General features: G+C 57.4%; 9 protein-coding genes across 9 annotated transcripts; 3 read left to right on the top strand and 6 right to left on the bottom strand.

Annotated features, from left to right (window-relative positions):
• Nucleotides 1-64: 64 nt before the first annotated feature.
• Nucleotides 65-1,108, bottom strand: P884DRAFT_68134 (uncharacterized protein). Its single transcript, XM_069446020.1, has one exon. The coding sequence runs from the start codon at nt 912-914 to the stop codon at nt 366-368; it is 549 nt and encodes a 182-aa protein (XP_069294664.1). The 5' UTR covers nt 915-1,108; the 3' UTR covers nt 65-365.
• Nucleotides 1,109-1,302: 194 nt separating this feature from the next.
• On the bottom strand, nt 1,303-2,789 carry P884DRAFT_280021 (uncharacterized protein; the record flags this gene model as incomplete). The annotated part of the gene is made up of 3 exons (XM_069443386.1): nt 1,303-2,091; nt 2,147-2,286; nt 2,339-2,789. The coding sequence occupies 3 exons, from the start codon at nt 2,787-2,789 to the stop codon at nt 1,303-1,305; spliced, it is 1,380 nt and encodes a 459-aa protein (XP_069294663.1).
• Nucleotides 2,790-7,150: 4,361 nt separating this feature from the next.
• Nucleotides 7,151-7,669, top strand: P884DRAFT_280020 (uncharacterized protein; the record flags this gene model as incomplete). The annotated part of the gene is made up of 1 exon (XM_069443385.1): nt 7,151-7,669. One exon carries the CDS (start codon nt 7,151-7,153, stop codon nt 7,667-7,669), a length of 519 nt encoding a protein of 172 aa, XP_069294662.1.
• Nucleotides 7,670-8,522: 853 nt separating this feature from the next.
• On the top strand, nt 8,523-9,491 carry P884DRAFT_208568 (thioredoxin-like protein; the record flags this gene model as incomplete). The annotated part of the gene is made up of 2 exons (XM_069438886.1): nt 8,523-8,697; nt 8,842-9,491. The coding sequence occupies 2 exons, from the start codon at nt 8,523-8,525 to the stop codon at nt 9,489-9,491; spliced, it is 825 nt and encodes a 274-aa protein (XP_069294661.1).
• A 105-nt stretch (nt 9,492-9,596) lies between these two features.
• On the bottom strand, nt 9,597-11,491 carry P884DRAFT_294274 (uncharacterized protein; the record flags this gene model as incomplete). Its single annotated transcript, XM_069444268.1, has 3 exons — nt 9,597-11,201; nt 11,382-11,424; nt 11,483-11,491. The coding sequence occupies 3 exons, from the start codon at nt 11,489-11,491 to the stop codon at nt 10,072-10,074; spliced, it is 1,182 nt and encodes a 393-aa protein (XP_069294660.1). The 3' UTR covers nt 9,597-10,071.
• Nucleotides 11,492-12,169: 678 nt separating this feature from the next.
• Nucleotides 12,170-12,808, bottom strand: P884DRAFT_272206 (putative cytochrome b5; the record flags this gene model as incomplete). The annotated part of the gene is made up of 3 exons (XM_069442502.1): nt 12,170-12,340; nt 12,421-12,547; nt 12,690-12,808. The coding sequence occupies 3 exons, from the start codon at nt 12,806-12,808 to the stop codon at nt 12,170-12,172; spliced, it is 417 nt and encodes a 138-aa protein (XP_069294659.1).
• Nucleotides 12,809-13,480: 672 nt separating this feature from the next.
• P884DRAFT_314402 (F-actin-capping protein subunit alpha) lies at nt 13,481-14,879 on the bottom strand (the record flags this gene model as incomplete). Its single annotated transcript, XM_069445239.1, has 5 exons — nt 13,481-14,140; nt 14,212-14,349; nt 14,413-14,671; nt 14,722-14,728; nt 14,823-14,879. 5 exons carry the CDS (start codon nt 14,877-14,879, stop codon nt 13,792-13,794), a joined length of 810 nt encoding a protein of 269 aa, XP_069294658.1. The 3' UTR covers nt 13,481-13,791.
• A 315-nt stretch (nt 14,880-15,194) lies between these two features.
• On the bottom strand, nt 15,195-17,022 carry P884DRAFT_249478 (thiamine diphosphate-binding protein). Its single transcript, XM_069440598.1, has 2 exons — nt 15,549-17,022; nt 15,195-15,415 (listed from the first exon to the last, which is right to left on the bottom strand). The coding sequence occupies exons 1-2, from the start codon at nt 16,726-16,728 to the stop codon at nt 15,378-15,380; spliced, it is 1,218 nt and encodes a 405-aa protein (XP_069294657.1). The 5' UTR covers nt 16,729-17,022; the 3' UTR covers nt 15,195-15,377.
• A 309-nt stretch (nt 17,023-17,331) lies between these two features.
• P884DRAFT_287184 (glycoside hydrolase family 5 protein) lies at nt 17,332-20,480 on the top strand. Its single transcript, XM_069443862.1, has 3 exons — nt 17,332-18,305; nt 18,368-19,838; nt 19,977-20,480. The coding sequence occupies exons 1-3, from the start codon at nt 17,573-17,575 to the stop codon at nt 20,098-20,100; spliced, it is 2,328 nt and encodes a 775-aa protein (XP_069294656.1). The 5' UTR covers nt 17,332-17,572; the 3' UTR covers nt 20,101-20,480.
• The last annotated feature ends 954 nt before the right edge of the window (nt 20,481-21,434 follow it).

The following is a 21,434-nucleotide window of genomic DNA, read 5'->3' as shown; positions in this document are numbered from 1 at the left end:
GGATGCGTCTTTGACTCTGTGTTGTTTTACCTCTGTTCTGTAGCGCTCGAATTGGGCAAGGTGTCCCGACCCTTGACCAAGGCGATACTTGGGGCTTTCATCTATTGACAACAAAGCAAGCATTGAGGGCACAGAACAAAACGGACCAACAGCTCTGAATCTCTCTCCAACCTATCCCGCGGGAATACGCCTCCAGGTCTTGCACAAGCCAGGTGACCGTATTTCCGAGAGAGAGAGAGAGAGAGAGGCATTGTCAAGAGCCGCCAAGATCGTTCCCATCTCCATCAACACAAGCATGTCATGTTTTTGTTTTCGCTTGTCCCATATTGCCACGGATGTATTTTGATCTACACAAGAGTAAGAACTCAGTTTACATTGCTCCATCCCATTCCGGAACATGTCCATTGCTCGATCAGTAGCACGCGGAGAGAGAGAGTAAAAAACAGACAGAAGAAAAGACAGAGAAAAAAGAAGAGTGAAAGTGGTGATGATGACCTAATTGCACAAGTGAGACAAGGAGAGAGTAACAGATTAAATTGTCCGAGCCATCTCCATCCACCTTCTCCCCCCCCCCCCCCCCCAAAACCAAAATGATGATATCCCACTGTTCGCCCTGTCCACACACCGAACCGCAACCACCTGTTTGCTATTTTAACAACGGAAGAAGGAAAGAAAGAGCAGGACATGTAGCAGCGATCATCACCGGACAGGCAGATGCAAAGCTCGTTGATCTCACCCATGGATTTCCGGCTTAGGCAGGCAACCATTCTGCTGCCGCCATCGCTGCCAGCTTGCTCTTCTTTGAAAGGAAAACAGCCGACACCGGGAGGATACCTTTCCTCAGGAGCTCGAGAGCGCGCGGAGAAAGGGACAAAAGAAACGAGAAAAACAACGCAAGGGCGCCACGCCACCATGCCGGTCCGTTTGTCCACCCATCCCCTTATTATACGTAGGTAAGCAACAACATCCCGCGCCAGCCGTCTTTATTATTGAGCACACAGAGAGGAAAAAAAACACACAGATAATATGAAGAAAACTCTTTTCCCCCCAGCCAATAATGCAGGATTTTAAGATGTCTGATGTGTGTTAAGGCCGGCCATTAACGCCAGCTATCTTATTAAGTCTCACCATAAGAGTGTAAGGGTGGCGAGGAGCAGGGGAGGAGAGCGGCTCATGTGGGGCATCGCTTCATTCCTCTTGCCATCATCTCGGGTCAATGGTAAAGTAGTTCCAGCCTCTGAATGGCATCTCGTCGGCTGCCGCTCGCTGTCCCTGACAGATGCAGCTTGGTGAAGGCCATTACTACTGGGCATTCGTCCAGAGCTCTCCCTGGCGGCCCTTAGCATCGAACGAGGGATTGGCCGGCTCCGCACTTTCCGGGCGACGGGTCGCTACCGCGTTATTATAGAACATCTGGGCGATTGGAGTTCCGCTCGGATACGACTCGGGATCGGGGTACACATATCCGTTGCCGTTGGGACTCTGAGTGGGAGAACCGACGGGGCCAGGAGAAGCCCAGCCCACGCTGCCGATATGGGGACTGCCGACGGCACTACCAGGCCCCTGTTGGGGTTGCTCGATGCTGGGCTCTAGGGTCTGCGGCGGGGGAGCATACCCGGTCGGGTGTGATGTCGGGCGCATGCCGTTGTTGTACCCCGTAGACGCTGTCGGGGACGGGCTGCCGACATGGACATCGCCGCGAAGGTGCGCGGGAATCGAGTTGCTCAGATACTGCATGTTATTCATCCCGGCCAATTCCGCGCCCGGTGACATGGAGATGGGGCGCTGCCCTGGAGAAGGCGTGGTGATAGGAGATTCATGGTTAGATGCTTGCTCGCTCGCCGACTGCGACTTGTTTCTGGCAGCGGCAGCGGCGGCGGCAGCGGCGGCAGCAGCACTGGCGCCTTGAGCCAGAGCTTCAGCCCGGGCGCGTGCTGAATCTTCAACCGTGCCAACATGATGGTTCTGATGCCTGGTCAACGTGGTGCGTCGGGTGAAGGTCTTTTGGCAGTCGGCATAGGGGCACTTGTAGGGCCGTTTCCCAGAGTGGATACGCCGGTGTCGAGCCAGCGAGCTGCTGTCACTGAAGGGCTGTGCACAACGTTAGCGCGCTCAGGTGCTAGGCTGGAGGCAAGAACATGCATACCTTGCCGCATCGCTCGCACCGGTGTGGCTTCTCACCGGTATGCACGCGTGAATGTACGGTCAGAGCAGACCGTTGAATAAACTGCTTGCCGCACCCGGGATAGTCGCAGACATGGGGCCGAATGCCGCTGTGAATACGTTCTGCCTAGGCGTCAGCTAGAGAAAGAGAGAGAAATCACACAACTGCACTTACCGTGCCGGGCAAGATCGCTACGTCTCGCAAAGGGCTTCCCGCACGTGCTGCACGGGAACTGTTTCGCAGGCGGCTGATGGGCGGGCGCCTGGGGGGGCTGCTGGGTTTGTTGATAGGCGGTATGCACAATTCCAATGTTTTGCTGCATCTCGTGAGGGACCATTGGTGCGGGTGCCATGTTAGCATTCGGCACAGGGGGCAACGGTGCCGGGGCCATGGCAGTCGGCGAAGGATACGAGGCGCTCATCGGGCCCGAGTACCTTGGTTGCTCCGAGCCCTGGGGCGAACCCTGGCGATCAACTTGAAGCTGCTGGAGCTGCTGGGGCGGGCGCTGCTGTTGCAGCTCGGATGTTGCGCCCTGTTGAGAAGCCTGTTGTCCGCCGGACTCGGCCTTGATGTTGAGCACATTGCCGATCCCCATCGCACCAGTCGACGATGGTGACTGTGACATGACGAAGCTTTGTATCGGAGACAGAACAAAGCTCTTGAGACCTCTCAAAGATAAGTTGCTGAAGATAACGGTCAGCTCGGGTACGGGATGTAGCGGTGTGCACGCGGCTCAAAATGACTGGCAGGGACAGGTCAAAAAAGGGACAGATACGGCCAGGGTATGTATAATCGGGGCAGATGACAAGCCACAATCACCCGTTAGCTGTGAGATATCGGCGCGGGCCCGTCGTAACGATGTGTATACCAGCTCATGCGCGTATCGCGATGGCCGATGGGCAAAGGTCGATGGGGTCGATGGGTCGCTGGGTGAATGGGTGAATGGGTGAATGGGTGATGATGAAAGAGGAAGAGAGTGCAGGAAAGTGAGAAGTGATGCGGGGCTGACAAAAAGTCAAAATTTTTTTCCTCACCTTGATCAAAGACCAAACAAGAGGTCTCAGACCGGGATCCGTCACTCGCTGACGAGCTCCAGAAACAAGAAATACGTTGAAGATTGGCCTCCCAATCTCGGCTGCTCACAAGTATGCTTTGCAGCTCGATGAAGCTGCGCCGTGATCGTTGCTGTCGTGCACGGTTCAGAAAGGGTGCTGTGCTGGCGACCGGGCTTCGCGAATCGCGACTCGGCGCGGATGACGTCGCAGTCAAGCGGCAACCGATGAAGGAAAAGGGCTGCGAGGCAGATATACCGTGGTCTGAGCCTGGCGAGTTAGGAAATCGGAGATGCGAGAGAGATGGAAAAGGGAAAAAAAAGAAAAAAATTACAGTCTTTGGCCCTGACGAGGAAGGATGAATGGATGGCCAAGATTAAAGCAGACTGGAAAATAAACGTGGCCCTGCACAGGTGAGGATCCTGTAAGAAGGAAAGCCGCATTGGGTGGGCGACACGGTGCAGGGGCAGGTTGAAACGACTGGGGACTGGTAGGGGTTCCGAGGGCGCGCGTGGGTCTGGGTTGCGAGAGCGCGCCACGCGTTAGCGACCGGGGGACGGGTACTTGGTAACTGTGCGATCTTTCATTGCAAGATGGGGTATTGAGACTGCCGGCCGCTAACATTGGGCCAGGCCAGGGCTAATTCAATCGCCAGCCTTCGTCTCGGAACAAGCATCGAAAAATGCAATGTTCTCCGCCAGGTCGAGATTGGACAAGATCTTTACGGAATACGTTTCGGTATATGGCCCTTCGTCCGAATGATTTACAGAGTACGCTTGATCGCTTGATGCGGGCGATAGGGACTCATAGCGAGCGATTCAAGAAGTCAACAGTTTGCGCAGCACAGCAAGTCCCTTTCTTCGCTACCTGCGATACGAGCAACACTATGGAGACCGTAGCTCAGGCTCAAGTAGGTACCGACCTAGGTATTTAGGTAGGTAGGTAGGTAAAGTGAACAACCTAGTACATTAGGTGCATATATGCCAAGACCTTCAGTGTTGGGCAGAAAGCTGCTGCGTTCACGAAACGACGAATTCAACATACGCAACCAACCTAGCAGCAACGATCATGGTACATGGCCACACCGCCCTACCACCCGCACTCTCAGCCACCAGGTCGACAGACCCCAGCCATCTTACGAGTAGATAGCCGGCCTTGATTTAGCGCTCACCTGGCCGGCTCAAGGTAAGCGTATGGAGCCGCGATGCCGGAGCGGCTAGGCCATCAAACCGAGACAATGGTGCACTGCGTTCGTAGGCCAAGAAACGGAAGGAATGGTTAGCCACTGTTATTTGTTGTCTTAGCCCCAATTGCGAGAGCGGAGCGACTCAGGGAACGTCATCGCACGCGCTTCCTCGACTCGCAACGAAGTGGTTACCAGCTCCTCGTCGGGGCCGCCGTCTTGTCTATTTTAACCCCCCCCCCCCCGGGGAGGCGTTCTTCAATAGGGTATCAGGCCCTTCGGACTGTTGAAGTTCACTCGTTGCCAAACGAGCTTAGTCCGGCGAGCGGGGCCAGCCTAAAGCTTCGACGGCTTCGATTTCTGCTTCGATTGCAACCCTCCACATCGGGAATTGCTCCCCAGGCGGCCCCTGAAATTAGGCCGTGCTCCTGCAGGCCTTGTGCCGTTGGCGGCCAAAGCTCCAGCTCGCTCCAGATTGGGCAATTCTCCGATTCGAGAACAAACAAGTCTTGCTACAAAAGTGTGCATAGCATACTGCGCAGCTAGGAAAAGTGACGACAAAAATCAGCAGGAAAAAAAGCTGCCTCAAGCAGCCATTTGCCTGACAGCAGGGAAATCGCAGCTTAGGACCCCCCTAATCTCAACAGGGGATTGGCGCAGTATCGGGTGATTTAGGCGTTCACGTCTGAAGACACTGGCGTTTTCGACTTTTGGCATCTGGTTGGGCGCATGGGCTCACCGATAACTATGGCCGGTGCATGAAAGACGTCCAGATCCCTGCCCTCTGGACCAGGGGAACGGCCCCTGAGCCTCGGGTCCTGGGGCAAAAGAAATGTTTCCACGTTCCTTCCAGAAGGCGATTTTTGTGTGTCAGGGGAGCATCGATCTCTGGCAGCAGCCACGGAAACCGCCTCCCGATGCAGGTCGACACTTGGAGATGCGCTAGTTACTGATCGTTGGTTGACTACGCAACCGAGCCGAGGCGAGAAGGGCGGAAGAAGCAGCTTTTGACGTGATACATGACAACATTGCAGGGCGAGTTAGAGTGCGAGGCATCATTGGATAGTTAACTGGACTTGTGGTACTGCAGTGTGTACGCCGTAGGTAAGGCAGTCCTGCGCATGCAGCATTGAACAGCCCTTCATTCACCGACTGGATTTACAGTGTATGAACGTCCATACAGGTGGGTTAAGGATTGCTTCCCTGGCGCTTTGCCGAAACTTCTCCCGCTCCCCTGTCCGCGCGCCTGAAGCCAACTCAGAAATACATAACGTTAGTAGCTACTCCGTACTGGTGGATCCTTTCATGCAGGGCGCAGGGGCCCGATACCCAAGCTGGTCAGTCCTGGAGTTCAGGTACCTTATGTACCTTAGGTATGTACTCATAGTATGTAATCCGTACTTTTCGTATGTCCTCCGCCCATGCATTAATTTCAGCTCTCTGTGAAGTGGTTCATGTACGGAGTATTGGGTAAAGATGTGCAGAGGGCACTCCGTGCCTGTCAGCTCAAGGACAGCTTGGACCTCTGTGAGTGCTCGTTCAAGTAGTTACCGCTTCCGTCTTGCATTCCGCTCCCACCTAGTTCGATGGTTCCAAGGGACCGAAAGTTTCGCCACGAGCTCGATAGTCAACTGGCAAGTCCCTGTATCTTTGGCCGGCGCACATGCAATCCGACATACAATACATACCCGACGGATTGCTGGAATAGTCGTCATACCGGATCAGTCACTACGGAGCACACTACACTACACGAACAACCCATGTGGGACCCAGGGTGGCAGCGGCTTGGCCGAAAAAGGCCAGAGCCCAACATTGGCCAATCTCGGCGATCGGCAGCGCGTGATCGAATGTAGAGTACGGATTAGAGAGGGTAGGAGATAGGACGACCAGGGCGGTCAACAAGACCCCATCTCATCGGCGTGACCGCGAGAGCCATCCATGCTGTGGGCCGAAATGCGTACATTCGTACCTATCTACTGTCCGGTACTCAGTACATTGCGTTGATATCGTAGCCCAGACGTGTACGCATGAAGCAACCGCAAACTTAGCCGCCTGAAGTTTGCCTGCCATGTAAATCGACATTGTTTTGACGCAGCCCAGGCGCTCCGGGCGGGGCCGGCTTTTTTACAGGTGCGTCCCTCGCGCCTTCCCCGGGACGAGACCCACTTTTCCGATCTGCCTGCACAACAGTGACGGCAACTTGCTCGCTCCTTCCCTGCTCCTCATTCCCCTTTTCCTCTTCCTCCTCCTCCTCCTCCTCCTCCTCCTCCTCCTCTTCCTTCTTCCCTTCTTCTCTTCTCCCTTATGTCTACCCCGTGATGGCGCGGTCAATGCTCAGCTTCGGATTTGCAACACCGGGACTGACGGCGGGCTCAGGAGAATATCTTTGATGATACCTCTTGTACATAGCCCCGAGCGGCCGAGCGGGCATATAGAGCGGTTGAGAGTGCGAGAGTGCCTTGGTTAGGCATTTCAGCTTCTGGTCGTTGCTCTTTCACTGTTCTCTTCCTAGCCAAAAAAAAAAAAGAGGAAACAAAAAGAAACAAATAACAACTTCCTTGGCTGCTGCTCGCCTATCCAGTCGGTCCACGTCGGGAGTGAAATCCTGGCGGCTAGGGCGAGATGGCCACAGCGTTTCTGCTGTAAACCGTTTCTTGCTGGATTAGATGAAGAACTAACGCACCCTGCGGGCAGCGTGGCTAGTGACCATCACTTCATCTTCCCTATCCAGACCTACCCTAGGAGAACAGCATGGCTCGGAGCGGGCGTGTGCTCAAGGAGTCTCGGCAGAGCTTGATGAGTTTTGTCAAATACATCTCCAAAAAGCCCCAGAAGCTTCAAAACAGACAACAAAGCAAGAATTGTCGCTCAGGAGGAAAAGGAGGAGGAGTCGCCGCCGTCATAACCCCCCTGCCTACCAATCTTGATACCAAGCCGTCCGGGAGCGCAGTGCTGCTGCTCTGGTTAAGTCGATTCTTCGGCTCTACCACGACGGAGCTTGAAGCACGCGATGCTCGTGAGTGCAGCCCTTCCCCGCTACACCAACCGCTACTACGTGTCGAGCCCCGCCGAACCGATGAACCCCCTCCCCCCCTTTTTCTCCCTTTTGGCCTGGCGTTTCCGCACGGTGGTGACCTGCCGATGGCCAAGGTTGTCCACGCGACCGACGCCTCTCCCTCTCCCCGCGCAAGCAACAACGGCGAAGTCCCTCGCATGCTTCGCCGTTTTCGCTCAGAGCCCCTCCCTCCTTCGTCGACCAGCCACGCTTGAGCACCGGTTCTTCAGGGATGACAGCCCGGGCGCGGCCGACGCTTGGCGGTCGTGAAGGTGTTGTTGGTCGTTTTGGAGGAACAGACTGCGTTCCTGCGTGTGCCTCTTCGCGTATACGATTCTACCCTTGTCCGGTCCAAGCCTTCGTGCTCCACCGCTTTGGTACCGTACCCGGGGGCGGCAGTGGTCACGACAGGGGGCAGGGTGGCTACTGCGTTGTGTGTATACACACAAGTGCATGTCGATGAACATGGGCGTCGTACATGAGTGTATATACTCGACAGACAACCTTGTACACGCATGTCTATATTCCGTACCAGGAGACGAATGGTCGAACCCGTAGGACACCACTTCGCCCATCCATCGGCATGACGAGCTACTACCGTATCCAAAACAGTACACGGCTGCTGCACATACAACGAACTCTCATGAGGTGACGTAGGCGGGTTCTGAGAGGTATGGGGTTCTGTTCGCCGCCTCATTTCGGTGATCAGTAATCCTATATTCCTCCAAACGCCTGTGCTTTCGAAAACTTCCGAGTGGAGAAGTGGATCGACAGCTCTCACTGCATTTGTAAGTCACTCGCGGGAATGGCTCCTACCGCGGTGCCCGCATGCTTTGTATCTGTCAACAACTTGCCGGACGGTGTAGAGAGGTGCCTCATGTCCGCGGAGCATTCGACAACTCCCTCTCTCGGCACGATCAAGGTAGTCATACTCTGACAAGACACCCAGGGGGGAGGAGCCGAGGGCAAATAAAGGAGAAGAAGAAGAGGAGGAAGAAGAAGACGGGGGAGACCGAAACAGAGGGAGAAGGGGTGGAAAAAAAAAGTTTACCTGCAAGAGCAAGCAACATGGTCAGATTCACCATTGAGATCGAGGTTTATTCTGACCTCATATGCGCGTGGTGCTACATCGGCAAGCGAGCTCTCGACAAGGCCATCCACTTGTACAAGACAGAGCATCCCGACGTCGAGTTCAGGCTGACATGGAGACCCTACATGCTGTGGCCCAACGCAGGCGTCTCGGGTGAGCGTCCCCAAGGTGGTGGCACGGTCGAGTCCGACCAGCTTCGTCACGTTCCCTTTTTTTTCTTTCTTTTTTTTTGTTTGTTTCTTTGTTTGACAGCATGCCCCTACTAACCGCACATTTGCATTGCTCCGGTGTCCTCAGCGTACCGAAAGGGAGCGATACTGCAGCACATCTTCGGCCCCCGCGCGCTCTCCATCCGGAGCCGGATCGACCAGCTGGGCGAGCGATACGGCATCAGCTTCAGGTGGGAGGGCAGGTCGGGCAACACGCGGGACGCCCACAAGCTGATCCTGCTCGCGATGGAACGAGACGCCGCCGCCCTCCCAAACGGAACGTCGGCCTTGTTTCACAATAACGACAACAACAACAACAACAACACAACCCTCCAGCAGAGAACGATCGACCACCTCTTCGCCCTGAACTTTGAGCGCGGCGCCGACATCTTCTCGCGCGCCGTCCTCGCCGCCGCGGCGGTCGACCTCGGCCTCTGCGCCACCGAGGCCGAGGCGCTTGCCTACCTCTCGCACGACGACCCAGACGGGGCCCGAGGAGGAGGAGGAGGAGGAGGAGGAAGAGCGGGGCCAGCGGCGGCGGTGGACGAGTCGTCGGCGCGGGCGCGGCGGATCGGCGTCCGCGCCGTGCCGAGCTACGTCGTCCAGGGGCGCTGGCAGGTGGGCGGGATGCAATCGGAGGACGTCTGGCTGGACGTGTTCGAGCGCGCCAGGACCGGGGGCGTGGCCGGGAACGGGGCCGGGGGCGGGCGGGGTCCAAATAGGACGGGTCTGATGTGAGGGAAGAGGGGGGGAGAGTCGGGCAGGGCGAGTGAGACACGGGGGAACGACACGGGGGAACGAGGGGACAGTTCGGACCACTCTTTTGAGTCTCATGATTATTCTGTCATTTTTGGGTGTTGAAACGCCATGAACAATTGTTACCAAGCACACCTCTCTTTTTTTTCTTCCCAACCAGTCATCAGAGGACCAAAAACCACGAGACATCTACCAGGTGTTTACGGCAAAAGTTGATATTCTCGTAAATAGCGACGATTGCCATTGCCTACCCACCGGGAAGCACTGTTGCCCCGAGTATGTTTTTGTTTTGTTTCCTTTTTTTTTCGTCCAGACGAATGAACCCAGCCACTCTAGCCAGTTTCTATAATAATAGCACAACAAGCCCCACGATTGTTGCTCAGCCCAGTAGCCCTCTGATGTAAAGTGTCGTTACCCTGCCTTACCCGCCTAAACGCCATCCCAATGCAATAATAGATGGTGGAGGAAAATTTTTTTTTAAAAAAAAGAAAGAGAGCCGAAAAAAAAAGGGCAGAAGGGGGCAAAAAAAAAACATCAACCAACCCTGACTCTTCCTTGTTTCTCAGCGTTTCATGTGACTGTAATCCTTCAACAAGTGCTCCATGTGCACGTTGGTCGACTTGCCGGTGCGGCGCTGGGTCTTCTTCTTCTTCTTCTCCGCCTTGGGCGCCTGGGCGGCCTTGAGGCGGGGATCCTCGGAGGCGGGCTTCTGCTGGGCGGCGAGCAGCTTCTGGACGATGTTCTCGACGCTGGGCAGCTCGACGCGGGACCACAGCAGCTTGAGCTGGGGGTCGACCTCGTGGAAGAGGCTCGGGTCGTCGAGCCAGACCATGCGGGCGGCGCCGTCCTTCTTGGCCCGGACGACCAGCAGCTTGTGCTCGGCCTCGAGCTCGTTGATGGCCGCCTCGCAGTCGGGCCAGCCGTCCTTGAGGTCCTTGACCGACACCCCGCTCGCGTCCGTCTTCTTCTGCAGGTAGGCCAGCAGCTGCGTCTTGCTCTTGACGTTCGGGATGATCGGGCGGTGTACGTAGGTGCCCGACCGCCACGTCTGCTCGCTCAGCGACGGATCCGGGATCCACTGGATCTGCGGGTGGCGCCGCATCTGCTCGACAAAGAACTCCTGCTCCTTCTCCGGCCGGCCCGTCGCCGACAGGTAGCCGAGCACGTCGGCGCACGTCTGCGGCTCGTCCTTGGTCCGCAGCCACGAGACCGCGTAGGCCATCTGCGAGATGATGCTGTCGCCCGTGCCCGTCAGCGCCGGCTGCGAGTACACCACGTTGCCGGGCGCCTCGCGCTCCCGCCGCGGCGTGAGGCTGCCCGGCGCCGCCGCCGACGTTGTCGAGCCGACCGACGGCGACGGCGACGGCGGCGCCAGCGAGCGCTTGGTGCCTGCGCCGGAGCCGAGCTTGCTGGCGGCTGCCGACATGCTGCTCAGGAACGACGCCTGCTGGCGATCGAAACTGTTCGACATGGCGTCCGTTTTCTTCCACCCTCTGTGTCCCAATTCTGGTAGCAGCGTCTCTCTTTTGAGTCTCGGAAAACGGTGTCGGGCCAGCGCGAGCTCGTCGATGGCGTTGGCGTTGGCGTTGGCGTTGGCGTTGCTGACGTTGCTGTTGTCGTCGCCGTTGAGATGCGCTTTGTTGCGCGGTTGAAGGATGGTGGCGATGGCAATTGCCCAGGCTCTGGGTGGGCCTTCATTGTAATCCGTAGTTGGCTCAGCAAGGGGGGGGGGGTTCCCGTCTGCAGCAGGGTCCCATTTACAAACTGAAGGCTTGGTTCTAGCCAATTGAATGAATCCTGGGCACTGCAGCCGGTGCCTGCAAGGGGGACTAAGTACTGTACGGAGTACCATTCGTACACTATATAGCATACCGGTTCGGCTCTCTGGGGGTTCTGCCAGCCTTGGCAAGGGAATCTTCAAAATGCAAACATATTGAAAACTGCATAGCATCAGTAGGGATGACTTCACATACGAGCCACATAGCTTCAGAAAGCGCTCAGCTGCACTGCGATTGACATGCTTGTTGTGCCGTACCTGACGTGCTCCTGATGTACCAAGTAGAACACGAGAGCCAAAAAAAAAAAAAAAAACCGTCTCATCCCAACAAAATAAGCTCCGGCAGCAGGAGTTAGTCGAAAGAACGGCGCTAGCTTTGGGGAAATACAAGATTCTATAAACTAGTACCTGGCATGTGCCAATCCCAAGAATGCCGTTGCCTCAGCTGCCCCGTCCTCCACGGTGGTAGCGGTGGTAGTAGTGGTGTAGTGGTGGCAGCGGCGGAGGTGATGCGAGAAGCACGGGGGCGAGCTTGGCTTGCTGCTCGGCTCAGTGTCCAGTACATGAACATCTGGAATACAGATATCATCCAGCCATTAACATGACCCGTTTGTTGAACAACGACAAAACGCAAGACGCCAATCCTAGGTCGGTACGAGACAGCAGTCTATGCATGGCGCCCACCACAAGCCGCCATCCAAGCACATCCCAGGCCAGAACCCGAGACACTCTCGACCAGACGCTGGTAGTCTTCCCCATCATGATTCCTAGAATTCAATGTCGTAACGCAGAGTGACCCAAAAAGAAAGCATCGCCATTAAATAAGATAAAACTCCTATCTGCCTCCGCTACCCGAGTCACCAAGTGGTGAGACCACACCAATTCAGGCGTTGGTCGCAGCCTGCTGTTGCTGGAGATAGGTGTAGGCAGCGTAACCGATCAGACCGCCGATGAGGACGATGGCGTAGAGGCCCACGCCAAAACCGGCAGTGGTGTTGTTGGCAGCTGGGGCAACGGCACCGGGGGCGGGAGTCTTGGGCTTGGGGTCGCCGGGCTAAACGGAAACGTCCTGCCGTCAGCTTATCCGTTCCAACTTCGCCTCTTGGAGCGATCTGCGTATTCCGGGTTGCTTACGCTGCGCTTCAGAGTGCCGACTTTGAGCTGCTTGAGCGTTTCCCGGGCCTCGTCGCTGTGGCCGACATCCTCAAACGCCTCAGTGGCGTCCTGGCCAGCGACGTCGAGAAGGACCTCCTCACCACCACTGTTTGTTTTCAACTCATCAGCATGAACGGTTGTCTCTGGGCGGGCGGGTGCGGGGAACCCGTCGGAAACCGGCACGGGAGATGATAAGCGGCCGGAGGTTTGAACTGGGAGGGAGAGAAAAAAAAATTCATGACACTTACGGGTGCTCATCCACAAACTTGGAGCAGTCGTAGATCTCGTCGTGGATCACGACGTAGAGATCCTTCTTGGTGTTGTGCTCGGCAACATCCTGGTAGGTGAGCTCCTTGGTAGAGGCCATCTTGACTGCCTTGAATCGTTGTCGGGACTCCGAAATGTCGGGGATTTCTCTGGACAAGTGGTTCGTTAGCACGGTACACGCGAGCGCTCTCGATAGGCGGTGCGATCCGAGGCAATTGAGGTCGAGAGGCGTACCAAAAGCTCGGAAACTGGGACAACGACGAGAGACGATGGTGTCGGCGCGGCGGCGGGCTGATGAAAGGCGGTGGTCAGAGGAGAGGGAACAGTCACGAAAAAGATCAACAGGTTCCGACCGGCTTTTGGAGAAGGAACCCCGGAGGGACAGGCAGGCAAGTGGACGACTCGAACTCCGCTGCCCCTGGGCGGGAGTCCCACTCCGAATGCCGCTTGGGCCCCCCTGTGACCAATGAGGACGCATTAGAATCATGCTATCCGGACTGTGATTCGTCCAAATTCCCTATGGTACGATTCGGACTCTGCGATCCGAGTATTCTGCTGAGTCTGCGAGACCTGGCTGCACTGGCCGGCCGTGCTCAGACCAGCTAGCAAGAAGACACGCCAGGGATGCCGTATCGACGGAGAGGAACTGTGTTCTCCGGGGGTTGCGGTGACCGTTTTCCGGGATCGGGTTGTTCCCGCTAGTTTTCACGCCCACAGACCTCCGACAGTGTACCCACCGCCCACACCTCAATCTTTGGAGTTGCTTACCAGCCCCAGACCGTCGCACCGATTAAGCTCGCCTTCGGATGCGTCTCTCGGTAATCTGTGTACTGTGGTAGCCTCTCTGGAACTTCGGAATCGCGAGGTGGCCGACATGAAAGATTACGCAGATCTCACCTTCTCCGCACCGCACTTGCTTTGTGCGCATTTGCCCGCTTCTTTTTTTTCTTTTCCCTTGCTTTTTCCCCTTTTCTCTCTGTCCATTCCTCTTCTTTATGAACTGCACCCTGTGCTAGATGGCATTTGTCCGTGTTTCGACATACTGTAACAACCGGCCCTTGAGCGAACTACGGACGTACTTGTCTACCTCCTCGACGACCCACCACCGATATCCTGTCCCAACCTGTAGCTCGCAACCTTGTCCCACTCGATCTTCTGCCTCGTGACGGGGAGCTGTCTCCGCAGCGCTTTGAAAGCGCCCTCGCTCAGGCTAGTGAAGCTCCGGTTTAGCTCTTCCTGGTACTTGCGCTCGCCTGCCGAAATCTCCTTGGCGATAGCCGCCCCGGTGCCGGACGGCACGGTCGCCGTCGCCGACTTGTTGGTCAGCAGCCGGACGTTGCCGTCCTCGTAGTAGTGCACGTCGACCTTGATGGATCCCTCCAGAGCGCTCGAGGCCGGGTTGAAGATGTAGAGCGAGCGCCACCGCCCGTTCCTGGGAGGTGTGGTTAGCATGGTAGAAGTCTTGGGGGGCGGGAGTGTTCTTGTTCCTCGGGCTCTCCGTACCAAAAGTTGTTCGGGCTGTACTTGTTCGCAACGATGATGATGGCAATCTTGGAGCCGTTTTCTATGGGGTAGGCGCCGTAGGCCGCGTTCGTGAAGTGCTCGTTAACGTAGGTCGATAGCCCCTTGAGGATCGATTTTCTGGCAACCCGCAGCATTAGCCGTGTATCCATCATGAGGTCCTCCTAACCCGGGAGGCCATACGCCAGATCCACACCCTCGCCCTCGGGCACGTAGCTCTCCACCGCGCTGGCCTTTTGTGTGATGTGGTCGAAAGCGAAGCTGCACGAGCTCTCGAGGTCGTAGTACCGACCGTTGCCCAGGGCACTGTGCGAGCTGATGATAACCGGCTGGCTACCCCCCGGAAGCTTGACTGTCGTAAACTGCTCCTCGTTATACTTTTGGAAGGCCGGGCCCAACTCGTTGACCAAGCCCGGGCTGGAGATGGTCAGGGCTTTGATGTCTGCGGCGGGGTCGGTCAGATGAAGCGGTTAGAACCGAGTGTGCGCGAACTACGTGCCTGCGACAACGTCCGAGAGCTGAGTCGATGCGAGTTAGTAAGTATTCTTGACTGCAGCCTCCGCCGAGGTCAAGAGATTTGGCGGCAAGCTCACCTCTCCCGGTGGAGCTCCCTCCACAAAGGAGGAAACGATGGACTTGTGAGAAGACATTGCTTCCCAGGAATACGCTCAGGCCGGTATGAAATAAAGGAGTTCTCAGACACTTCCAACGGCGTAAGTTGCGCGGTACCTGATGGTGTCAGACCGGGCGTTTGTCGGTGGTGTCCGACGGGCGCGCAGCTGATGGAATTACGGAGCGTGGAGGGGAGGATGCGGGGCAGAATGCGGGCCGCAGCCAGGAGTGCCAAGAACAGCGGGCAGGGGAGAGAGAAACCGCCCGAGTTTCATCTGATATCGAGCAGCTGTGTCCCGCTCAAAGGAAGCCCTGAACTCAACCTAAAATCGCCAGGCTTCAGACGATATAAGCGATTGCTTTATATTCAGTGACGACCATTTGCATTGCACACGGTGTCTTCACTATAAGCCTAATACCATTTCTGCCGAAAATGCGCCACTCCGCCCCGCCAACGCCACGCCTCTCTCAAAACGCGATCGATCGCTTTTACGCAGTGAACTGGCTTCGTCATATACCCTATCTTCGGAATAGGTTTAATACTCTAGGACTTTCTTGATGTTGTCGTATATTCCTTAACAAGGTTAGCATGGCTCGTGAGTCCAGCTGCGAAGAGAGAAAGAGAAAGAAAGGAAGAAAGAAGCAAAAAAAAAAGAAAAAAAAAAGAAAGAAGGAAGGAAGGAAAAGAAAAGAAAAGAAAAACTTACTCGCAACGTCTGGTGCATTGAAGGCCTCATACATCAAGGGCGTATGTATGCTGAACCCGGCCACGCGAGCAACCGGGGCCTCTAGCCTGATGAAGGTATTCGGGTCTTCCTGGATTGCTGCAGCCACCTCGGCCCCGACGCCAGCATTGATCATGGCCTCGTGGACGACAAGACACCGCCCGGTCTTCCTGACGCTCTTGAAGACAGTCTCCTTGTCCCACGGGTAGATGGTCCGCAAGTCGATCAGTTCCACCGAGATGCCCAGGTCCCTCTCGGCCTGCTTGAGGGCGGCCTCGCACTTGTACAGCGGCTGACCATAGGAGACAATGGTGACGTCGGATCCTTCCTTGAGCACCTCGGCCTTGGACAGCGGCAGCGTGTAGGCGGCGGTGGGGACCTGCTCGACGGCGGCGCGGTACAGGATCTTGGGCTCCATGAACACGCAGGGGTCGTTGCTGCGGATGGCCGACAGCAGCAGCCCTTTGGCCTGGAGCGGCGACCGGGGCATGATGACCCGCAGACCGGGGATGTGTGTGAACAGGCTCTCGGGCGACTGCGAATGGTAGAGAGCGCCGTGGCCGACGCCGCCGCAGGGCATGCGCACCGTTAGCCCGCCCGCGCTCCGGCCGCAGGCGCCGTCGCGGTAGCGGAACTTGGCCGCCTCATTGACCAGCTGGTCGAAGGCGGGGTAGACGTAGTCGGCGAACTGGATCTCGGCGACGGGCCGCATGCCCTCGGCGGCGACCCCGATGGCGAAGCCCATGATGCCCTGCTCGGTCAGCGGCGTGTTGAAGACGCGGTCGCCCCCGTACGTCTCGGCCAGCTTGCCGGTGCAGCGGAAGACGCCGCCAAAGGCCACGTCCTCGCCGAAGATCATGACCGACTCGTCCTCGGCGAGGGCGATCGAGAGCGCGTCGTTGATGGCCTGGAAGAGGTTCAGGCGCTTCGTCGTTCCATTGCGCACCTCTGGCGGCAGCTCGGGGTTGCTCAGGGCGGATTGTGATGTGTGGGACAGCAACGGGGTTGTCGAGTAGTCGATAGGGAGGTTCAGCCTCGCATTGGGCGGGTGAGTCGAGTACTGCCGCCGGCGTTGGGAGCAGACGAGCGCAGGGCCGGACGGGGAGAGAGGCGAACCACGCGCCAATGCCCTCGAGAGGGTGCGGAATGACGAATGCTTCATTGCCGATGGGGGAGTCGAGGTCTTCTTCTGCCAGTCTCTTTCACGGAGGGTCGCCGTGCATGGTTAGGAGCAAGTAGGCGTGAGATGCGGGTGGAAATGCGAAGATTGGGAGATGGATGACGGCGGCGTCGGCTTGCGACGGCTTTGGGAGGTCCCTCCCCTTCCAGGGCAAATCGCGGGGCCCCGCAGCGCCGCGGGCCCCATCGAGCATCACTTCCAACCTATAACTAGTTATTCCACACACCCTAATTTCATCGAACGCGCCCCATTGCCCGAGAGTTCTGACAGGGGCCGACGGCGCAAATCGTCGATAAGTGCGGGATGAGTGCTTAGAGAAGAGCTGGCGAATCACTCGATGTCGTGTGACGGCATGTTCTTCGAAACAAGTGCCGCACAAGCCAATGGTACCTTAACTAATCTGTAGTTCGTGTGACTTCTGCAGTGCCTCGAATTAGCGATGACGTCTGCAGCCCCTTCTTGGCGCGGTTCAATCCCACCGCCTTCGGTGGCCGGGACACCGTTGCCCTGCCAACAATCGCCCACGCTCTCCTCTGCGAAGGATCGTGGCGCTGCGCCAACCCAACGTCGCAATGAGTCGTAAAACATGCGGAGGCAGATTCAGCAGGGCGACGATCTCAGCATTACGCAATACTTGATTCTGCATTTAGATAGCCAACCACTGCACCATGAATTCCTAGGCTGCGAACCACGAGTCCCGCATTTTGTCGCAACACGGCTCGGAGAAGACGGATGAACGGAATAATTGAGGGGAGAAGGTCATTTCATTTATTTTCAGAAACCAGCGAAGAAAGGGAAGAAAGGGGCAAGCACAACGACAAAAAAAATGGCCCGCGACCCCCCCTCGGCAACCCGCCGCTCCAGATCCCGCCACCCGGACCCCGACCGCGACCGGGACGGCTACCGCGAACAGCGCCGTCACAGACGCCACTCCTCCTCCACCGCCGATGGATCCCAGCACCAGCGCCGCACGAAGCGCCGACCGGCGAGCACGCCCCGCGCCGGCGTCGCCGGCGTCGCTGCCGAGTACCATGCCTCGGAAGAGGAGGGTGGGTCGTCCCCGTCGCAGGTCCTCTCCGCGGCCGCGCTGGCGCGGCTGAACAGGGAGAACGCGGCCGCGGCGCGGGGCGGCGGAAGGAGAGGGGAGGGGGAGCGGGCGAGGGGGCGGGAGAGGCAAGGGATCGCAAGGGAAGCGGAGGCCGAGAGGGAGAGGGAACGAGAGCTGAGGAGGGAACGGCGGCGGGAACGGGAGAGAGAGCAGGAGCGGGAGAGGGCGAGGCAGAAGGACCGGAGTCGGGGGTATGAGATTGTGGAAGTCTCGCCGACTAGGGGACATTGGAAGTCCGGAGGCCGGGAAGCAGGGGGGACGAGAAGGAGGGTGGTGAGCGGGCCGGCGTTGGAAGAGGGGAGAAGCGGCGGCGGCAGCGGCGGTGGTGGTGGGAAGGGGTGGGGGGCCCTGAGAGGTGGATGGAGGGGCAGCCAGGATAGCGTGACGTTGGAGAAGGAGGCGCTGTGGAAGGGGAAAAAGGTGCCGTGGTACCAGCAGAAAAAGAAGCTGTGTAAGTTGGTGGTATATCTCCTGGGGGCAGGGGAGGGGCCGCTTTTGCTGACAGCTCGTTAGGGATCCTCATTGGGGTCTGCTCCGTACTGCTCATCATCGTCATCATCGTGGCAGCGGTGGTGGTGCCCAAGGCTGGCTCCGGGGAGGAAAAGCGCGATGATAAGAGCAGCGAGAGCAGCGACGGCAACCTCGCGGGGATATCACCAGACAGCATTCCCGAAGGGGCGCCCTCGTGGCTGAATCCCTTTGTCTGGCAGGACACAACCGACTTCAACCTCACCTACACCGACGAGATGGTGGGTGACCTGCCCGTCATGGGCCTCAACACGGACTGGGACGACTCGGCAAGGGCAAACGAGAACGTGCCGGCACTGGACGAACCATGGGGCGACTACGCAAAGCGGCCAGCAAGAGGCGTCAACATCGGGGGCTGGCTCTCGCTCGAGCCCTTCATCACCCCGTCGCTGTTCGAGTATGATTTACGCATGGGCATCGTCGACGAGTACACGCTCTGCAAGTACCTGGGCAGGAGATGCGAGAGCGTGCTCGAGAAGCACTACGCCACGTTTGTCACCGAGGACACGTTCCGGGAGATCCGGGACGCCGGGCTGGACCACGTCCGCATCCCCTTTTCCTACTGGGCCGTGCAGACGTACGAGGGCGACCCGTACCTCTTCCGCACGTCCTGGCGGTACCTGCTCCGGGCGATCGAGTGGTGCCGCCGTTACGGGCTGCGCGTCAACCTCGACCTGCACGGCCTTCCGGGCAGCCAGAACGGGTGGAACCACAGCGGCCGGCTGGGCGCCATCGGCTGGCTGAACGGCACCAACGGGGACGTCAACGCGCGGCGGTCGCTCGAGATCCACGACCGGCTGTCCAAGTTCTTTGCGCAGCCGCGGTACCGCAACATCATCAGCCACTACGGGCTGGCCAACGAGCCGCGGATGACGTTCCTCGACACCGGGAAGGTGCTCCAGTGGACGGCGGACGCGTACGCGCTGGTGCGGCGCAACGGCGTGTCGGACGCCGTCGTCGTCTTTGGCGACGGCTTCCGGGGGCTGGGCAACTGGCAGGGCGAGCTGACGGGGCTGGACCGGGCGGCGCTCGACGTGCACCAGTACGTCATCTTCAACACGAACCAGATCGTCTTCAACCACAGCGAGAAGGTCCGGTACGCGTGCGAGGGCTGGACGGAGCAGACGCTCGAGAGCATGGACCGCGCCACCGGCTTCGGCCCGACGCTGATCGCCGAGTGGTCGCAGGCCGACACCGACTGCGCCCGGCACCTGACCAACGTCGGCTGGGGCAACCGCTGGACGGGCACGTACGTCACGCCCGACGGCAGCGGCGACGTCACCACGCCGCGGTGCCCGACCATGGACAGCTCGTGCAGCTGCGACCAGGCCAACTCGCCGGCCAGCCAGTGGAGCGACCCGTACAAGCGCTTCCTGAAGCTCTTTGCCGAGGCGCAGATGTCGAGCTTCGAGAAGGGCTGGGGTTGGTTCTATTGGGTTTGGGATACCGAGGATGCGTGAGTCCTTTCCCTTTTCTCTTTTCTATTGTATTTTTTTCTCTTTTGGTTTACGTAACCGCCTCCTTTGCCCCATCGCAAAAAAAAAAAAAAAAAAAAAAAAAAAAAAAAAAAAACTGACCGTTTGGTTATCAACAGACCGCAGTGGAGCTACAAAAAGGGGCTCGCCGCGGGCGTCCTCCCGGCCAAGGCGTACGAGAGAGACTTTGACTGCGACCTGTCGAAGATTCCGAGCTTCTCGGACCTCCCAGAGTATTACTAGGGAGAAGCTGGGCTCTATCATTTTCCTTTTCGCGTGCGTGCTCGGCGTCTCGGAGTTAATGGGTTTTCGTTTTCTTTCTTTTGGGCTTACATAGTACAACCGAGCTTGGGGAGAGTACGGATTACTGTCTTTGCAAGCATTTAGTTACAACTAGACGTGGGTGGAGACAGCACGGATAGTGTGCGAGACATCCATTGGGGGCCGTTTCTATCAGAAGCCGTTTGTATCTTGCACCGGGAGGGCAGTTTGTTCACGACAATTCAGAGGATGGAGGCAAGGGACCGAGTACATACAACATGCAGATACAGCACACGTATACATACACTGATATTGGGAATTGAAGTACAGTAATCCGTACATAGCTATGAGATAACACTCAGTACCTTTTCTATCCACTGCCCATTTAGACGAACGCCGGCTGCGCACAGAACCGTGAAGTTTCAAGACGGGCTCCCGTCACTCGGGCCGCTCCTCGTGGCATCGGCCCGAACACAGCGGAAATGCCACAAGTCGCAATTGTTCTCGGTAGTCAGCCGTTTGCCGCCTTTCCCTCCCCTTTCCAAAAAGGGCAGCAGCCTTGTTTCGAGGGGTTCAGCTCCGACGCCATCTCGGCGAACTATGTGCTGAGAGGAAACTCACCCAACGGATGGAGGAAGCTGCAGCAGCTCATGTATGCAGGGTCACGAGAGAGGTTCTTTGGTTTTTTTTTTTTTTGCACACGTTTGGTACAGGAATCTGCAGTCTCTCTCCCGTGTGGATGATGACTTCGTACTGCATGCCCACCCAGTACGGACGGATAAGACCAAGGTAAATTGCCGGTAAATGCGCATTACTAAAAGGTTGCTCCGGGGATAAAGGCTGACAGCCGACATTTAACACCGAGCTAGTGGATGGCACTAACGCGAATGCCCTAACCTGCCTCCTTCCTTCCCTCGTCAGGCAGGCAGGCAAAAAGGCTCTCGGATGGGGCGCGAATGCCTAAGACCGAGTGTTCTCCGGATGCTCCTCTTCTTTCGTGAGATCATTGCTTCACCGCAAATCTACTCTGGAGTACACTGCTACTCCCGTACGCAGTATGGGCACGGCGGTACACACAGTGGAAGTGCCTGGAAATGATGTGCCGCCGGGAGCAGGGATCACCCGACATTCTCCGCCTTCCCCGTCATCTTCAGGAAAGCCAGCCTCGTGCACTCCATGTTTCTCACTGCCGGGGGGCATTGGTCATTGCTCGCATAATACGGACTAAGCGACGCCGGCTGGGTTCGTGTGAGGACCGTGCGAGGGAATTGCGATTCATGATGGGCTGTTGAGTGTTGTTGGTCCTTTTTTCTGAT

The sequence above is a fragment of the Thermothelomyces heterothallicus genome (genome assembly GCF_042370625.1).
Source record: "Thermothelomyces heterothallicus CBS 202.75 unplaced genomic scaffold P884_scaffold_26, whole genome shotgun sequence".
NCBI classification, from domain to species: domain Eukaryota; kingdom Fungi; phylum Ascomycota; class Sordariomycetes; order Sordariales; family Chaetomiaceae; genus Thermothelomyces; species Thermothelomyces heterothallicus.
This window is presented reverse-complemented; position numbering and strand designations above follow the sequence as displayed.

What these genes read in the sequence shown, in the direction of transcription:
- P884DRAFT_249478 (XM_069440598.1), bottom strand. Translation starts at nt 16,728, where the DNA reads ATGAAGCATTCGTCATTCCGCACCCTCTCGAGGGCATTGGCGCGTGGT. An exon ending in CAATGCACCAGACGTTGCGA is followed by an intron (nt 15,416 to 15,548) that starts GTAAGTTTTTCT and finishes AACCTTGTTAAG; the next exon opens with GAATATACGACAACATCAAG.
- P884DRAFT_68134 (XM_069446020.1), bottom strand. Translation starts at nt 914, where the DNA reads ATGGTGGCGTGGCGCCCTTGCGTTGTTTTTCTCGTTTCTTTTGTCCCT.
- P884DRAFT_287184 (XM_069443862.1), top strand. Translation starts at nt 17,573, where the DNA reads ATGGCCCGCGACCCCCCCTCGGCAACCCGCCGCTCCAGATCCCGCCAC. An exon ending in CCAGCAGAAAAAGAAGCTGT is followed by an intron (nt 18,306 to 18,367) that starts GTAAGTTGGTGG and finishes ACAGCTCGTTAG; the next exon opens with GGATCCTCATTGGGGTCTGC. An exon ending in GTTTGGGATACCGAGGATGC is followed by an intron (nt 19,839 to 19,976) that starts GTGAGTCCTTTC and finishes GGTTATCAACAG; the next exon opens with ACCGCAGTGGAGCTACAAAA.